The following is a 19,183-nucleotide window of genomic DNA, read 5'->3' as shown; positions in this document are numbered from 1 at the left end:
CCAGTTCAAGAACCGACTTGATCATTCTTCAGGGATTCCCTTTTGTATGAGTCATTGTTAAGATAGACAGACTCCCCACGCAAAGAGGCCAGGATAATGCCATTCCTCAGGAGATTACGACAGCTGAGGGTTAGCCCTTAAAGACAGAAGACTCAGAACTCATGCATGGGAAAACATTCAGTGGACTACAATGCGCTCAGCAGACATAAAGAAATTATTCAGACAGAAATCCCATCCTGCATTAACCAATTAAACATGCAGAATATCACGATCTTAATCACATTACATATACACCCTAGTCTAGGGATTTTACCGGAGTAGGGACTATACTACGTGGGTTCCATTCAGTAATGTAGAATTATATATAACTGCTACATTCTTTTTTTTTATGATTGTAATTTTTCACAAGGTCTATTACATTTGTAATAGCTGAAATCCTAGAGTTAACTGCTACCCAGTAGAAATGTGATCAACATTTAGATTTAAAAACAAACAACAACATCAAAAAAGTGAGTAATATATCTAGTAATCTTCATAAAGATTAGTAACTTAACGTTCTAAGTGTGTGGGGGGGGCAGGGGAAAGGGAGAGAGAGAGTCTGACTGCACCGGTGCTCCATTTCCTGCCTTGCTTTTATTTAAAAGTATAGTTGCTAGACGATCCCATCGGGAGAATGAACAGTAATTGAAATTATTGTTTGATTTCAATTTGAAACAAAATGTACTGATTTTGCTGAAGAACAATTAGGAAAAGCCTGTCACTGAGACAATGGTGTATCATGTGCAGTTGTTTTAAACGTCATGTTACATTAGGTGATGCAGCAAATGAGGAGCCGAGCCGAGGAAATAAGTTAAGTAGACAACCTAAGTGAATGACTTCACTTTCTGAATGTAGCCATGATTTTGTCTAAGGGATTAATCATTTTACAGTGGAAAGCAGATGCTCTTCTTGCTACCTCTTATGGGATCTTGGATCTCAATGAGGTTGTGTCACTAGGAAGGCCTGCATTAGGGCTTGTAGAGACTTGGGTTCAGTCCTACGAAGTGCTGAGTGCCTCTGACTCCCATTAACTTTTATCGGTGTTCAAGGTGCTGCTCAGCACCTTGCGAGGCTGAACGATTTGAATGTACCAAACAAGATTTTCATCATACAAGTACAATAAACCTACCCAGATTACTTAAATTGGACTATGATTTAAGCCTCAGTTATACACCAGACTAGACTTTCTAGTATAAACAGATGGAATACTCACCATAGATAGCAAAGTAGCTCCTGATTCATTAGACATTTTGGGGCAGGGAAGGATTCTTCTGATGTTATCCACATGCAGAGGGAACCCAGAGCATATGGATCTCCCCCTGCCCACAATCCCATGTGCCCCAGTACTCTTCCTGTGTGTTTTTCTATGTGAGGTGGAAGAACTCTATTATTTACTTCCACTTCAGCATACACATCCACATAGACATTATTTATATAAAATACGTTGTACTGTGCTCACCTGTTCATTGTTTATTTTCTTATTCATTTTTTTTAAAATCCTAAAAAATTACATTTACTTCAAAGTTATAAACACCAGAGCTACAAACAGACCAGTCAGTCACATACCTCATTTGGAACCAGAAGTATGCAATCAGGCAGCAGTAATGACAAAAAACAAAAAAACAAATACAGTATGGTACTGTGTTAAATGTAAACTACTAAAAAAATAAAGGGAAAGTTTTAAAAAAAGCAACAAGGAGTCCGGTGGCACCTTAAAGACTAACAGATTTATTTGAGCATAAGCTTTTGTGGGTAAAAACCCTACTTCTTTCCTTGTTGTTTTTGTGAATACAGACTGACAGACTAACAGCTACTCCCTGATATTTAAAAAAAAAGGTTTGAGAAGGTAAGGAAACTGCTTATGTGCTTGTTACATTTAAATTAAGATGGTTAAAAGCAGCATTTTTCTTCTGCACAGTAAAGTTTCAAAGCTGTACTAAGTCAATGTTCAGTTGTAAACTTTTGAAAGAACAACCATAACATTTTGTTCAGAGTTACGAACAACCTCCATTCCAAACGTGTTTGTAACTCTGAGGTTCTACTCTATTTTGGATCTGATTTTGAATTCCAGGAGCCTTCAAAGCTCCCCTTGACTGCAACAGGATTTTTGTTGAGTAAGAACTGCAGGATTGGGCCTTTATTTGGATCCCTGGAACTGAAGGCAAATTTTGGTTTTGGCATGTCATATTGCAAAATGGGATAGCTTTATATACCCAGGCGATGTTACCTGCAGATGACTGGATAGCTTCATATTCAGAGGTACCCTGTAAGGATGGGTTTCAGAGTGAACATCCGTGTTCATCGGATGCTTCCGATGAAGTGAGCTGTAGCTCACGAAAGCTCATGCTCAAATAAATTGGTTAGTCTCTAAGGTGCCACAAGTACTCCTTTCCTTTAAGGATGACCTTTCAAAATTTTTCCAGTGCAGTGAGAAAGTAAAGCAGAAAAAAACATGCATCAAAGAGGGCAATCTGTGAGACAGTTTCCTTCCTGTAATGAGTCCAATCTAGATTTTCATTTTTGAAATGTCATCCTAACCCATTTTCATACATGGAGGACTAAACAGAAACGAAACATAATATTTTCTTCCCAATTCACTCAGATTCTGGAACTTATGTTTTTAAGTTGTAATTCTTTCACTTTCTAAAAGATAGACAGATATTTGCATTACTGCTCAGGCACATCTGGCCAGATCCTCAGCAGGTGTGAAATCAATGTAGTTCCACTGAAGTCAAAAGTTGCCCTTTGAAGTCAATGGAGCCAATTTGCCAACAGAGAATCTGAGCCATTCACGTTAATGGAGATATTCCTAGGTATAGTTTTGATTACCTAAATTATGCCAAATCAGAACCCCATTGGGAAATTTCAGACGGGCTCTTTGGGTTTCTTTGAGTGGGTCAAGTTCTGAAGGGACCACTCTGAAATAAATTCACATCTACTTTGATTTGTTAATGAGATTTGTTAAGGAGGTTCCCTGACTCAGCACAAACACATGCCTCCCCCAGACATACCATTGACAATAGTCACACAGCAGGGAAGTGTAGTCTTACTGGAACTTAATGAATGGTGAGGGTTAAACAGACAGAATGTCAAAGCCTGCACTTGAATGGCTGTGAGATGCTAAGTGCTTGAGGAGCTCAGAAGACAGCTTACAGTTCAGGGGGTTGCAGCAGGCAGCTGTGGAATGTACGGTTTGCGCCAGCACCAGGGAAACCCTTTCCAAAACAAGAATACTCCTCCTCCTTAATTATCTCCTTTCAGAGCCTGCCTTTTACTCACAGCTCCACTCTAACCATCATCTTATCAGAAATAAAATACCGTATTTTGCATTATTGTTACATGAACCACAATCCCTACAGATGCTTTAACCTGAAACTTCAAATAGGGCCTAATCCCATAAGGTACTGAGTGCCCTCAATGCCCACTGACTTGAGGGTGAGTTGGGACACTCAGATGCTAGCATATCGGTTGCAGTAATGATAAACTTGATGACTAAAAGTGTGTGGGAGAGAACCTTGGTTCTTAATGGCAAAATAAAATTGTTCCTTTGAAATGAATGAGCCTCCACTGGACAGGCTTTTGACAATGTTAATCCTCTTAAACGAACACCTAATAAATGATCAAAGCCCTTCAAGGCTTACATTTTCTACACAACCCGACACGGAGGATTAAAGGTCTCTATTATCAATAAAAAAAAATTCACCACAAAAGGAAAAAAAAACACATCCCCTTCCCCACCAAACCTACCGCACCAAGGTGCTGTCAATGTGATCTCCCCACTAATTATAAAAATGTTTAAGAAGCAGCAGTATCTTGCATGTTTTCACACTAAAATGTGATGAAATTCTTAGAATGCCTTTGACTAGAATAACTAAAAAAACCTGCCAGGTACAGTTGTGGTTTGCTACAAAAATAAACTTCAAACTCTCACTTTCAGTGTCACAATTGTATGCCTGCAATGAAACATATCTACAGCTATAACTGCATTATATACAACCATAACATGACACAGTGCTGAGATCACCTACACAGCTCCACCCCTATGACGTGGAAAACATGTGGAAGAAAATGGGACGACAGTGTTTACATTACCACCATTCAGTAATCAAATTTCCACTGGGTTTCAAAACAAGAAAAGGATGCAGACTGTCTATTTTTAAAGAAAAATACCTGGCGCTTTCTCCACAAAGATGACTTTGGAGTCTTGTAGAAAGTTATGGCCAGAGAGTATAATTTTTTTCCCCCCAATCACAGGAAAGCTGTCAGTACTTTGCTTCTCCACCAAAGGCAGTTCCTGGGCAGATCTTTGAGCTGGAGAGTTTTAAAAGGAAAAGAAAAGAAAAAAACAACCACAGACACACACACACACAAAATCAGTAAATATTACTTAAATAAGTGACCCAACTTTTACTTTTATTAGACAAACTGAGTTTGATACAGAAACTCAAGAAAGTTCAGGAGGTCTATAGGAAACTCAGTGTACAGTTGGTTTTAAGTGCTTTAATTGTAAACAATGCTTTTATTATAATAAGGTACTATGGATTCAAAAGAACCATACAAAGAACATTCTGTTCAGTTAAAAACGCCAATTTGTTCTGTGTTACTTAAAATGGTATGTTTCTTTTATTTATTTTAAAAGGAATTTCCTATAACATAAAGCCACATTCTACCATACCTATGCCAAACATTTATATGGCACATATGACAGCAAGAGCCTCTGGGTCCAAAATAGGCATATGTTGCTCAGTGCAGGGTTTGCAATTCGGCAAAGTGCCACACTGTACTCATGACTTCAGTAACCCAGCAGTTACAGACCCTTGCTGGAGAGCATGGTTCCATTAAGCTCTAAGTACCAAATTGCACATGGACCATGCAAACAGTAACCTATAGCCTCATGGCACGTATTTTATCATTCTCAACTGAGGTATTCAGCTTGCACACCTGTGCTTCCGAGAATGATGTGAGTACTTTATCTATTTTACTAGGTCCTTCTGGTCTCACATGCACCAAGGGATTATGGAGTATTCGACACATGATTATTTCAGATTTTTGCACTTGAAATAACATACGGTACACCTTTTTTTTGCACTTGTCATATTGCAAGAGTATTTGCTTTGTTTGGAGATAATACACTGCACTTCCGCTCAGTCCATAGTATTTTACACTGCAACCCCTGACTTACATGGCATGCAGATATAGCCAGCCTCATTTTTATTGGATAATTGAATTTGGCATATTAGGTATTACAGTCTGATCCTACTCTCATAGATTTAATTGGGAGGTAGGATCAGGATATACTTGTAGGTGCATTTCAGGCTAGAATTTGACCCTTAGCAAAATTTAGCCTTTAACAATCCTGAAATGGGGAAGGAGGGAAAAAATGTAATAAATATATATTATATATAGATATAGTATTTAGGATACCAGCTTGTGCCGTTCTAGCTCTTAGTATTAGGGAGGTTCTGCTACTCTTCATATATAGCACATAGCACAGGCTTAACTTTTCTTAGAAAAAAAAGTTTGTTTCTTTAAATGAGATTGGCTTGGGAAGGAAAGGTTTTAAGTTGTAGGCAAAAGGGTTTCTGGTTTCAAGACCCGATAGTTACACATCAGATTCTGGTGGTGGAATATGGGTCTGCTCTTCTCTAGACACACCCGAAAGAGCACTGTGCTTCCAAGAAACCCCAAATTTTACATTACACAGGGCTTCGCAGGTATGTTGTGCAGTCTGGAGCACCTCTCCTGGGAATGGCACAAAGAGCAGCAGCAGGTTCTGAACCCACCAAAAAATCTTGATGCTACGGGTGGGGGATGATGGAAGGCTCAGAACCTCCCTCCCCCTCAAGAGAGCTGTGGATGAGATCCTATGCCTACGGCAATTTGGGAAGGCAGACTGTCAAACTGTTCTCAGTTGTGTTACTACTTCCAGGGGAACAAGGGGAAGTCAGAGAGATAGGTAAAGGATCCTCTAAAAAAGGGTTCCGTTAATTAGAATCTGAATTTGTGGCTGCTAATCTGAGTCAAAAAGAACCTCCAAAAGCTGGTGGTGTTTCATCCAGTACTGAAAGCAACAGGAGTTAGACTGAAGCTTGTTTTTTCCCAGCTAGACAAAAACTGTAAAGTTAAATGAAGCAAAGGGCCTTTTCTGTATTTACTAGGCTCATGAAGCAAGAATGAAATGGGAGTCTCGGGGTCGGGTGAAGAGAAGTCTATGTCCAAATCTGACAGGTTTATAAAGTGATGTTTGTTCTATTAAAAAGACCCCAATACTGAAGGTCAGTTTCTTGGAATTTCCTGAAACTGCAGTAAACTAACACTAATATGGCAATTTTAAATATCTCACTAGCTCCTTGTCAAAGGGATTTTTTGGTGGGGGGAGAAATGAGGCTGGACTGGAGTTCTCCAAAACTCTTAATAGCAGTTATCTCTGTGAAAGGGCCTCTCAGCATAAAGGAACTTGCCCAAGTCAGTTCAAGTTCAAACACCAGCTTAACGTGGCTCTTCATGTATTGCAAAGGAACTTCCTGTAGGAGTGAATGCACAAGGGACCAGATATTGTTTTGCCAAGGAAACGGGTAATACTTTTCATGCAATGTAAAATACATTTTTGAGATGTAAAGCACGTTTCAGACAATGGACAGATGCGATGAGACAACATTTAACATACTGACAAGGACAGGCTGTATGTCAGGCAATTGGTTGTACAATACCTGGCAAGAACAAGAAGGCTATTGCTACTTACAACACTCGATAGGGTTGGACGCTACTTGCAGAGACAGAGTTCTCCCGTTGGATTGTGGGATGTGAACTCGGAAGACCAGCCGCACTCGTGTATTCTTCCTTCCAATGTCTGTTTCTCCTTTCCGTAGTTCAATATCTGAATTTCTAAGTTTTAATATTCCAGCGCAGTCAATGCTGTCCAAAAGACAACACAGGACATTTCAACTAACTCTCTGCAGGTTCCAGAAAGTCACAAAAAAATATTTCTACCTTCCCTCCCATGCTTTTATTTATTTACAACTGCAGAAACACTAAGATTTTGGACATTATTACGCTGGATGCATGATAATTCCTTTTAGATATGGATTTCTAGCATGTGTTTTATTACACTGGATATGCATAGTTTAATTTTATTTTGCACTTGTATAAAATAACCAGTGCACATGTAAATGCAATCAAACAGTTTCACTTCTCCCCTCCCTCCCAAGTAGTGTGATCATATATCCTGTTTTGGCTGGGACAGTCCCTTTTTTAAGCCCTGTCCTGGCTGTCCTGACTTTTTTGGCGAAAGTGGGCATCTGTCCTGTTTGCTCTTGCCAACTGATGATCAGTTGGCAAGAGCAAACAAGACAAATGCCCAATTTCACAAAAAAAGTGGGGCACACACTCCTCGAGGGCGCAGAGGAACATGTGGGTTGGGGAGTGAGTGGTGACGCCAGCCACGTGGAGGTGTGTGTGTGTGTAAGTAACAAGGCTTGGGTGGATACCACATGGCAAGGAGGCAGGGTTTGGGCGAGCAGTTACGCCAGCCATGTGGAGGAACAGGCAGGGCTCAGGTAAGGGGCAATGCCAGCCCCCTTTGGAGAGCAGGCTGGACTTGGATGAGAGCCCTGTGCATGAGGGAGGCAGCAGGGCTCAGGCCTGCCCCGTGTGCAGTGGGGGGGGGGAAGGGTGGGCAGGGAATGGGTCAGCCCCACGCACAGAGGGGGAGAGGAGCAGGGCTCGGGCCAGCCCCACATTGTGTTTCATTTTCCCTTTTGGGAAATATGGTCACACTACCCCCCAGACATCTAAAATTCTACTCTGAAGCAAACTGAAAGATTATTCATCAAACACACACACTGCAAACATGAATTGTGGAAGGCAATCCCCCAGTTTTGGTCTTCATGCCTTTTAAGAGTGTGGATATAACAATAACATAGGCATTTGCTGACAAGATCAGAGATGCAGTGTTGCCAATGAATGAATTAACAATATGCATTGACAGAAGAGGCCATAAGAGCTATGGAGTATCCGTGTCAATGTCAAAATTTAGTACAACGATCTATACAATACAAAGGAGTAGATACTGCACTTCTAGTGCTGCGTATGTTATCTTTTTTAGCTCCTATTTAAAAACAAAGGAATTTAACACACCATTAATTAAGGTTCTAATTTAAGACCCTGATACAGTGACGCACTGAAACTCACACATAACTTTAAGCATCTGAGCAGTCCCATTTGAAGCCAATGGGAATACTCATACACTTAAAGTTAAGGATGTGCTTGACTACTTTAATGAATGCAGATGGGATTTCTCCTGTGCTTAAGTGCTTTGTTGCACTGGGGCCTAAATGCACATAATTGTAAGAAAGACTTGCATTTCATCTTTAACCCCATTGTTAAGGTTTCATGAAGGGAGTGTGAGGCCTAAGCCATAGAGATATAAAGTCCTATAGAAGTCAAAACATTGTGTGTGATGCTTGATGGGACTTTATTACTGGAGTTGGGTGACATTTTTTGGATGAATAGTTTATCTGCTGAAAATTGCACTTTGGGGTCGATCAAAACTATTCACCAATTTGGGTTGAACTGAGCAAATAAATCTGGCCAAAAAAATGCGGGGGAGGGGGGGGATTTTGAAAAAGCCAAAATGTTTTGTTTAAGAAGATGTGGAAATGAAATGTTTCATTTCTAAATTTAGCTAGATTTAATTAAAAAACTAAAACCTAAACCTTAAACTAAAACAAAACTTTTTTTGTTTGTTTTTTCAATTCAGCCACCAAACCAAAAAATCAATTATTCGTCTGGCTTTGTTTATTTTCAGCCTTGCAAATTTGACATGAAAATTGATCAGCTCTGGTACAACATCTTTTCAGCCACCTTTAACATGATTATGGTGACAGAAAAAATTAATATACTACTTACTTGTCAAAAAATCAAATAGAGGGCCAAAGAAATATTCTGCTGGTATAAAATGGTGCAGCTCCAATAGGTTGAATGGATCTGTGTCAATTAACACCTACAGATAATTTGGCCAAAAGTGTTGTAGGGTTATTCTACTATATAGCATAATGAAAGTCTAGAGGTCCCAAGATCTTGAGCCTCCAGCAGTCATTCTGGTCCCCATTAGCCCCACTGCAAGTGCCACTGTAGCTGTTGTCAAATGGATTAAACACGGAATTTTAGCCTTAATTTGCATCTTCTGAGATTTAATGGAGTTAATTTAGACCTCTGATACATGTTGTTGCTGCTGCTGTTGTTTGCATGTTGATTTTTTGTTTTTGAAAAATTATATATTTAAATAAATATACAAACATATAACATTATGGGTGACATCATGGCCCTATTAAAGTCAATGGGAGTTTTGCCAATGACTTCAGTGGGGCCAGATTTCACCCCATATACATATGTATCTAGGTGAAATTCACCCCAGTACAGAGGACCCATACAAGTTTCTCTGTATCACTTGTGACCTTAAGCTGGAGCTTAATAAATTTGGAGACCCTCATACAAGCCCTGTGAACTGGAATGAATTTCACTCTACCAGTATTATCCTAGTATGAAAATCACCTGTGTGAAGAGGACCTACACATATCTCACTTAAAATCTAATCTGGGAATTAAAAGGTGCATAGGCCCCTCTGCATGGGAGTGAATTTCACCCTTAGAGATTGTAAGAATAATTATACCTTGCTCAAACTGAGAAATAAATGTATCTTTGCTACTTTTTGTTCTAATTGTTTTGCTTCTACTGTCACATTTTGTTTTGTCTTGACCTAAACAAATTTCACTGGAAAAGAATAAAGATTCTTAATATAATACATAAAAGATGTTCTATTTATCTTAACAAAGGCTAAATTATTTGGAAATATTCGTTATGAGATTTCCCCCAACCCAAAGATAATTTTTAACGGGCCCTGTTCCTTGTAGTACTACGTACAGGAGTAAATAGGTGGCATGTGTAGAACCTAAATGCAGGAGCTGAGGTAGAAGATATTTACAGCTCTGTAACTGAGATACTCATTTTAAATGGCAAATAAGGACATTGACTGAAACTCTAGAATGAAACTAACCAGTTGTCATTAATATTTGCAAAGTTTTTCCTGGCATTAAACTGATTAGGGGTAATTTGTCCCAACAAATCTTTGGAAACCTGCTAGGAAGCTGGATTATTTATAAAATTCAGCAGGAAAAAAAAAAAAAAGCAGCAGCATACACTCAACAACAACAAAAAAATCAAGTGGGTAGACTGAGAGGAAACTGCTAAGCAGTCAGGTACAGTGCATGGGTCTTACATTGCTCTCATCTTGTTTTCTGGTAGAAGTGGAATTTCCAAGACTTTGGTGTTGGAAAGTATTGTTTCATGGCTGGTGGTGGAAACAGTCTTCCCTGTGATTCGATGAACCTGGTAGAAGGCATGAGGTCTCAGCAGGCGGTCGTCTGCAGTCCCAATGAACAGCTGTAGCGTGAGCGGCTCACTTTCTATGTAACCGTGTAGCTGGCAAGAGAACAGAAAACTCCTACTAAGCACCATCCACATAAACTGCTGGGAATCAATTAAATTTTTATAAGCAAGAGAGTCTAATTCAAGGAGAAAACTTGTGACAGGTGCTAAGTGTTAAGCGCCTTTTTTTTTGTAACATAATATTGGTACAATAAAAAAGGTGCACTCAGAAAACGTCTCATTATTCTCAATTACCTGAGGCACTTTAGTTGGAGTTAGCCTTTAAAACAGTCCTGCTGCATGCATTCAAAAACTTCATATTACTTCTCTATAGCAGTGTTCTACGAAAAACAATGGAGTCAATGTTCCTGCAGCAACACTAAGGGCAGCAGAACTAATGGCCATGAAACTGGAAGGGACTATCACAATGCATCCCTGAACTCCCCCACCATCACTAGAAGGTTGTGGTTAGTGTATCTTCTTCTTCTCTTTTTTTTTTTCTTCTTTTTTTCCTTAATTGAAAATGCTGGTAAATGCTGCCTGGAATAGACTGGGGATATAGTATATGCATTACATTATTTGTTCACCTAAGTGTCAAATTCTTAGAGAATTGCACACAAATCTCACTGAAGTCAATGGGCCTCAATTACCCCACAGTAACCCTACTGACATCAGAGTTATGTATGCTGATGTATGCTGGTGTGAGAGCAGAATCAGGCCCAGTGGATTAGAGTCTGGTCTCATTTACACTGGTGTCAACCGACAGTGACTCAGGCAGTGGTGTTGCGGAACTGATGGCATGGGTGTAGAAGAGATCTGAAATTGACCTAATGGAGTAGGACACGAGTAGCTGACCATAAATGATCATGCTGGCTTACTGTTCGGATACTTAGTCCAGTAGTTCGATAACACTAACAGCAACCCCTCTCACAATACTGACACGCATTTTTAGATTGAAATGAAGCCCCAACTAAAACTTAATCAAAAGTGAGCATACCGTAGATATCATCCAGCAAATAGTGACCACAAGCTGAGACAATCTTAGCTCAACCCCTGCTGGTTTGGCTCACCTGGTTGATCTGTCACCTTCAGATTAGGAGGGTCTCAGATCATAGTTTTGGCTGCAATAACAAAACAGCACACTCAGACCAAACAAATCCAGCCAGCAGATGGGTGTGTGCGGAGTGTGGGAGGAACTCTCCTAATTGGTTAAATATGCCGTAGTGTCTGACTACCAGCTGGCAGACATGGGGCCAGGAGAACTGCTGATGGCTCTCACCACTAATGCCATGGCAAACAGAGCACATTGCTGCTTGCAGAGTATGCAATGGTCAGACACAAAGGGCTCTATAGTTTCCTCCCATTTATGTCTTTGTCTCTAAAACAAGATGCTTCACAACTAGCCTATTTCCTAATATCATCATCAGATCAGACACACAAAAATATTAACAACAAAAATTGGTTTTGAATTCTTTGGCTGCTAAGATCCATCCTTAGGTCCCGGAGGATACAGCAGGGACCTGGGAGAGCACTGGGTGTGCTTTTCGCCATACGTACATTGGTGGTACATAATCTTCTAGCTTTTCAATATAGTATAAGCTTAGTGGCTGCTAATAACAGTTCACACAGAGTTGCCCAGGTGCCATAAGTAGTCATTTTATGAATAACATTTTTAGTTGCTGCGTGTGCAGATGCAACAAAACCCAAATACAGCTGAAAACAGTAATATGTGGCTAAACCCAAAGTCTAGTATAATAGATACTGGTGTTTTGCTTACTTTTTCTTTAGTTAATAGCTCAGGAAGCCAATTGTGAGGGGTCAAAAGAACATGAGGTCTGGTCTTCTTTTGGTATTTCTACCATACAGGACCTGAAATGCTGCTAGAAGACAAGATCTCAAGCTATTTTGGCCCAATCAAGTCCTTCCTGAGGAATTGCAAAATCCTGTGGAGCACACATAGAAACACTAACCTCTCCCTGCAGTACATACGCATATTATAATAATGTTAATCATATCTCATATTGCAGGTTCTTAGATAATTACAGCATTAGTCAGGAAATTTGCTCCCATATGCAGCATTGATCAGGTGCACCGTGCATTTGTTCACCTTCCTCTGAAGTCTCAGACATCCCACCCTGCCTTCTGTAGTGGCCAGACTAGACTTACTGGGCCAAATTGTTTTATCTGGTCTGGCACTTTCTATTTTCCTATCTAAAGAATATACATGGAGGGAGAAAAGAAAAAAAAAGAGAACAATTCAGCTACACTGCTGTAGTATTTTATCCAATCTACATTGCTAGGACACCACATAAAGGGCTTTCACTGCAGTTTGAGCGGGAACTGTTTTAAAAGCATTCTACTCTTTTTTAGTATATTAACATTACCAAATATAAATCTAAATGAAGTAAAATTAGTTAGTCTGATTTTTCAATAAGCATCTTCTCTCTCTCTCTTTCTTTTTTAAAAGACTAGCTAGATTGGCCCCTCCTATGCCCTTACATGGAGCAACAGGTGGCTTACGACCCATTTTGTTGAATGCAAGCAAGCATGGCTTATTATGGGGGAGGTTGAATGCATTATGATTTTCATTAACTCTTCTGAACCCCCCAGTACATGGCACTAAGCCAACGCTAGTACTATTATAAGATAAAAGGAGACCTAAGTCTGAGTGTTCACTTCAAACAGGTGCCATGGTCTGTATCCCTTAGTTCAGTTAACCACTTCAACAGCCACAAGCAGCAGGGAAAAGTCTTATTTTCTTTTGAATCAGAAACTAACATGAGTAGGGGCTTTCTACTTTGCTGCCTGAATGAGTGTAAGAAGTTATATCTCTCAGACTTAAGAGGGAAGTTTTAACAAAGGATATACTTTTCCAGCAGGGGTTTATGCCACCATCTTAAGCATAACTGCAAGAAGGTTATATATCCCTGTACTGTAGCAATTCTAAGCCTCTTCTTGTTGGTTTGATTCTACATTTACCATGTTTCTCTATCACTTGTAGTAACTTGCTCATCAAACTAGCAGGGTCTTCAGAAAACGTTATTATCCTCACGCTCTTTTTAGGTTTAAAAAGAATAGTTTTGTTTTTTTTCTACTTTAGGAATCTGACTCTTGCTGTTAATCTTGCATATAGTTACTAAAGTCTTCTTTACTATTATACACAGTCCAATTTTAATGCATAAAATAGTATCACACAAAAAACACTTGATTCTCCCTATAGAGACAAAAAGGACTTGTTGTAAGTATATATATTTATACTGTATATGAAAATGGGATGTTTCACCTTTAATTCCTAATGTCTCAATATCCAGTCTGAACAATTAAAGGGCAATTACAGCACAAGCTGTGACCCTGTGGAACAGGCACCTCAATGTGGATCCGCCCCTGCATGCCGTAGAGTCATAGCTGTTTACTACTGTTACCACAGTAGACTCAATACAGCTATTGCACAGTGACCTGAAATCTATTTTGCCTCATGCCTCATCAACATTTCCAATCATAGAACCTTAGCATTGATGTAAGAGGCAGAACTGATGATGATGTAAGAGGCAGAAAGAATACAGCTGGATCTTGAGGTGCCAGATGGAATATACAGGGTTGGCAAGATGCATATTTTTACTTGTAATCTGAATAAATTTGATTTGGAAGTCACTGAAAGAGATTAAATATATAACTCCACAATACTACCTTTAAAGATTCTCTTTTCTAACTCCACTCACTCTTTATGGACAATAAAGAATTAAAATAAACATACATGGAGATATATTAAGGAGTGAGAGTTTTTAGTTAAAATAGACTGAGTGAAGAACTGTCAAAGCCCTGGCTCAGCAAAAGTAGTACACTAAGCATGCACTTAAGGCCCTATATGTTTTGCTGAATCAGGACAAAAGGACTGAAGAAGAAATGGTAGACTCAGATCAGGCTCTGCTATTATAAGACTGTTTGGTTTTAAATCAAAGCTGACCAGTGTTGCCAACTCTCACAATTTTATCATGACTCTCACCTCAGGATATTTGGTGTTTCTCTTACAGCCTCAGTTCCTAGAGTCAAGTTAATATGTGAGAATCCCAGCTTTCATTTCAAAAAGAAAACCGAGTTTATAACCTTCCTGCTTGTAGGAAAATGTGACCTTGAAAGGTTCAAAAACCAGAAAACAAATAAAAAGATCCCAAATTTATTTACTTTTTAAGACTCGTGAATTTTAAGCCAACCCTGATTTTGGGGGAGTTCAGCTCATGATTTCTGTATGCCTGGGCAAGACTACAGCTCTTTGCCTAACAACCTCAATTAGTGATGAACTACTTGGCTGGCTTTGAAGACCTATTCCCTGTTATCTATTTAATTCCCAGTCTGAAAATAGATATTATTTATGGTACTCAATGAACATGGACATTCAAGCCCCAACAAAGCATTGGTTGCTCAACTGCCCACTCAGTGAAACAATAGAAATAAATAATTCTGATAGGTTTCTCACTAAACTAATCAGTACAGAGCTGACCCTGCAGTCCTTACTCAGACAAAATTTCCATTGACTTCATGTTATCTATGGCAATGGAAGTTTTGTTTGGGTAAGTGCTGCAGGATCTAGCCATGCAGTAGGAGGCACCTGATCTCAAATAAGTGTTCCCCGTTAAGTTTTATCCATTGCATCATATTATTTACTTTTGCATTATGTCACATAATCCACTATGCCAACAGAAGCAACAAAATGTAATGCAAGGATTAACATTTAAAAAGGACACGTATGGTGCATGCCTAATTTTAGATCAGGCAACCACTATCAATAGCGGTGACAGACAGACTTGGGCTTTTGATGAATTTTTGGCAGCTAGCAGATGTCTAGAGAATGGACTAGCTTTTGCTCTCTCTGAACTAGTCACAAGAAAGAATATCCTGCCACACTCTCTAAATATTTAAACGTTGTCACATTGAGCAGTGTGACAAGGACCGGAGGGTGGGCAATGAAGGCACAGCTGGAATAGAGTCACTGGACTTTTACAATTGTAAGCAGGTAAAAGAAATATATACAAGATGCCTGTAAAAGAGGAAGGCAATGCGGGGCGGGGGGGGGGAAGGGGAATAAGCATTCCTATTGGTTAGGAAAAAATTTTACACGCTCACACACGTGCATATTTTCCATGCATGTTCTGGAATACTGTATTTGGTTATAAAGATTTCTGTATCCTGGCTTGCAGCATGGGATGCATGCGTCAGACACCCTATTTTTATCTTTTCCCCTCTGTAACACGGTCCCAAAGCAGAAGCTCCTCTCTTAATATCCCAGTGGCTGAACATTGGCAACAAGGTTGCTCTCAGCTACATTATTCATAATAAAAATGTTGCTCTCCTAGAGATCACATTTTATCTGGCATGAGTATGTCTGCACTTAAAGCGCCTGATTTTAATTTATACTAAAGCCCCTGCTGGAGCACTGTAAAGGGGCTTTACTGCAAATGAGAATCAGACCCAAAGTAGTTTTGGTGGGGGATTTTTTTCCCCCTTGCTGAGTAAATTTGAAGATTGTATGTTCTCCAAGACCTTGTTTTAATATAGACTAAAAGATGCAGACAAAGCTTAAATGCACAGATAAAGATCTTTGTTTTGGTTTTGGAGTGAAAATAGGTCATCTATCTTCTATTGTCATATTGATTTATCACTGACTAATCTGCGCTTCTCAATTTTGAGAGATAGTATATCAAATTGATTTCATGTGGTAATGGAGATTCTGAACCTGGTTCTGATCTCATGTACCCTAGTTTTACACTAATCTAACTGCACTGAAATCAGTGAAGTCACTCCTAATTTACACGAATGTGATTGTGATCAGAATTAAGCCCCATGTCACCATATGTAATTTTGTGCAACAGTGAGAAACAGGATACACTGGCTGGCAAATTTCTTTTTGCTCTGATAATCATGCTAATGTTGCCTGAAGTAAGGTTTCTTTGGAATTCCTAAACCCTGAAGTCACTTCTTTCACAACACCTTCTCCCACTGAGATATCTTGATTTTCACTTATAAACTGCTATTCATCTTGACAGCGCCAAAAAAAAAAAAAAATCCCAACTTTTCTCCTATAGTACGTGCTGCATGCAGAATTAAATGGCTAATACTGGCACATCCAGTCCCTGAAGTGGTCTAAGAGCAAATAGATATTGCTGTAACAGCCAGAGAAGCTTGGGGAAACCACCCCCACCCCCACCAAAAAACAATACCAAACAACCCCCCTCCACCACCAAGATTTACTTAGAGAGCAAACTTTTAATCACAAGGTAGTGTTTGTGATGGAGAAGATGGGACCAAGTCAAGCCTCCAAAAATGAGCAAACTGGATCTTTGGGAAGTTCAGATCAGGATCCAAACTCTGCATCTTGGGTCCATCTCTTATTTGTAAAATTAAATTAGCAAAATTACAGAGTTGGGAGGAGTATGATGGTATTTGAAAATTACAAGTAGGATTTGCCAACAGGTTATTTTAATGTAAACATTTAGAAATCCCCTTGAAAATCTTACCATAGACAGTTATATTTTGTAGAATGCAATGATTTCTGGACATTATCCTATCCAAGTATGTCATACATAACTCCAGCAAAAGTGGCTATTTTCAAGATTGGGAAGTAAATTTCTATTATAAACCGTAATGTTTATTTTGAGAAAGGCCGTTCAAATACTTTGCATGTTTCCTTCCAATCTCTTTATGCCTTTGGCGTGTTAAAGTATGTCAAAATACTTAGAAAACCTGTTCTAACAAATAGACTTCCTAAAGCTATCTGAAAGAATAATCTCATTCTCAAAGACACAAGAGAAGAAGATTCTGTCAGAATGAATTAGAAAATGTATATACTTGACTGAAAGAATAACTAAAGGCAATGCAGACTGCTCTATTCTACATAGAAACTTCTTAATACATGTGTATTAGCTTCACAAACAGTACCTTGCAAGTGCTATTCGGGTGTCATAATCTGGCCCTTAAGGACGATAATCGATAAAAATACCTTGATTTAGGAAGGGTTTTTTGGCCACCAAGTATACGGGGAAAAAAGAAGATATTCTAGGTAAGCTTGTTTGCAGCCAGATGTTCACAAAAAGGTAAACAAGGGAATTAAAATCTAAGACCTATAAAGTAAATGCTGCATATGTACTTAAGTCTCAGAACTGTGAGCTATGTACAGCATTGCTGTACTGCAACCCTATTCAGCCAATAGGACCTCTTTACAGTATCTGCACATGATAAATGATTAAAAACCAACAAATAGCCAGGTTTTTAAAAGTTCCTTAATATTCCGCTTTACACAAACATTTCAAATTCTTCAATATAAAAGAGAATTTTAGAATCAATCTGTTTAAACAGTAAACTAGCTGCATATGCAATTTTAATACTGAACACTTAGCATCAAATCAATGTAGGATCATCAATCTGAATTTTACGAAAACAAATATAATGTAGTTCACACCTAATAGTAATATAGAGCCTGACCCCTTTAGGTCTTTAATTGGGAAGAGGGGGAGGATGCTCTTGTGGGCAATGACTGTCATGTGATAAAAGGGAACAGACACAGGGGTCAGAAGACACGGGAATCTTTTCTGGTCTCTACCACAGATGTCCTTTGTGACCATGGGTAAGTCAGTGCAGAGCCATGCTTCAGTTTCCCCATATGTGAAAAACTATTTCAATGTCTCAAGCGTGCCTCTTCAGAGCTCTAGACTGCACAATCTTTCCCTCTGTGTAGAAAGCCAGTTACTAGGACTGCCTCAAAAAGGACTATTAAACAACCATCAGACCTATCAAAATAAGCTTTTCTTCATCCAGCCACTGCATAACCTTGCTCAACTCCCAGGGAAAGCTGGGGGAACAGATGAGCCTTAAAGGGTGCCCCGAGGGCTCTGCAGCATCAGTAGGGGATGGAAAGGAGGAGGGAGTTCCAGCCGCCAAGCCACTAGCCTTCTCCCATTTAAACCATGGGCCTGTTACCTTAATTACATCTGCTAATCAGAGGCATCATTTCAGAAAAAATTCGGGGTAGTGGGGAGGGCAAAGTTGTGTCAACATGCAGAACATTGTATATTGGTTAGTATATAAACCAACTGGTTAATATATGTTATATTCTGCAAACTATTGCTGGTGGGGGGCGGGGGATAGAAGACATAATGGAGCATATAGGACTATGAAAAGTTGGGAGGACAAACCAACATCGGGGGCATGGGGGTGGGGGAGAGGCTGGCACTGACCCCTGGCCCCTTAGAAAATGATACCCCTGCTGCTCATCAGAAGTGCTGGTACATTGGTCAAGAGAGATGGTCTGTAAGATAGAACCAAATATATTTTAGATTCCATAGATCAAAAACCATATCTTAAAATTCACCTGAAAAATCAGCTAGTAACAAGTGCAGATGAGAAGCTCAGGTGTCGTGTGATCCCTCTGGGAAATATCACTGAATACGTGGGTAGCTGCAGTCTGCACTAGCAAATGGTTTTTAAGGGTAGGCTCATGTAGAGTACATTAGAGTAATCCAAACCCAAGGTGGCAAGAGCATGGATAAGTGTAGTGAAGTGTCCAGGTGAAAGAAACTCATGCCATTATTTTGCCAATTTCAAATGACAAAAAGCACTCCAGGTGATCTGCTACCTGCCCACTGAGTGACAGCTCCATAGAATTCAATAGGATCCCAGGTTGGAGGCTTGAGTGCAATCCCTGAAGGTTCTCATTGAATTTCTGTCC

General features: G+C 39.5%; 1 protein-coding gene across 3 annotated transcripts in view; it reads right to left on the bottom strand.

Annotated features, from left to right (window-relative positions):
- Positions 1–19,183, bottom strand: part of NFATC1 (nuclear factor of activated T cells 1) — a gene marked incomplete at its 5' end in the record, with an annotated part of 147,154 nt that overhangs the window by 79,201 nt on the left and 48,770 nt on the right. For all 3 annotated transcript variants that reach the window (XM_084618290.1, XM_084618291.1, XM_084618292.1), the window contains 3 exons: positions 4,210–4,350; positions 6,782–6,954; positions 10,316–10,518. In XM_084618290.1, the coding sequence (XP_084474416.1) occupies positions 4,210–4,350; positions 6,782–6,954; positions 10,316–10,518 (517 nt within the window). The remainder of the gene's footprint in view (positions 1–4,209; positions 4,351–6,781; positions 6,955–10,315; positions 10,519–19,183) is intronic.

The sequence above is a fragment of the Lepidochelys olivacea genome (genome assembly GCF_965140295.1).
Source record: "Lepidochelys olivacea isolate rLepOli2 genome assembly, chromosome: 2".
NCBI lineage: Eukaryota > Metazoa > Chordata > Testudines > Cheloniidae > Lepidochelys > Lepidochelys olivacea.
This window is presented reverse-complemented; position numbering and strand designations above follow the sequence as displayed.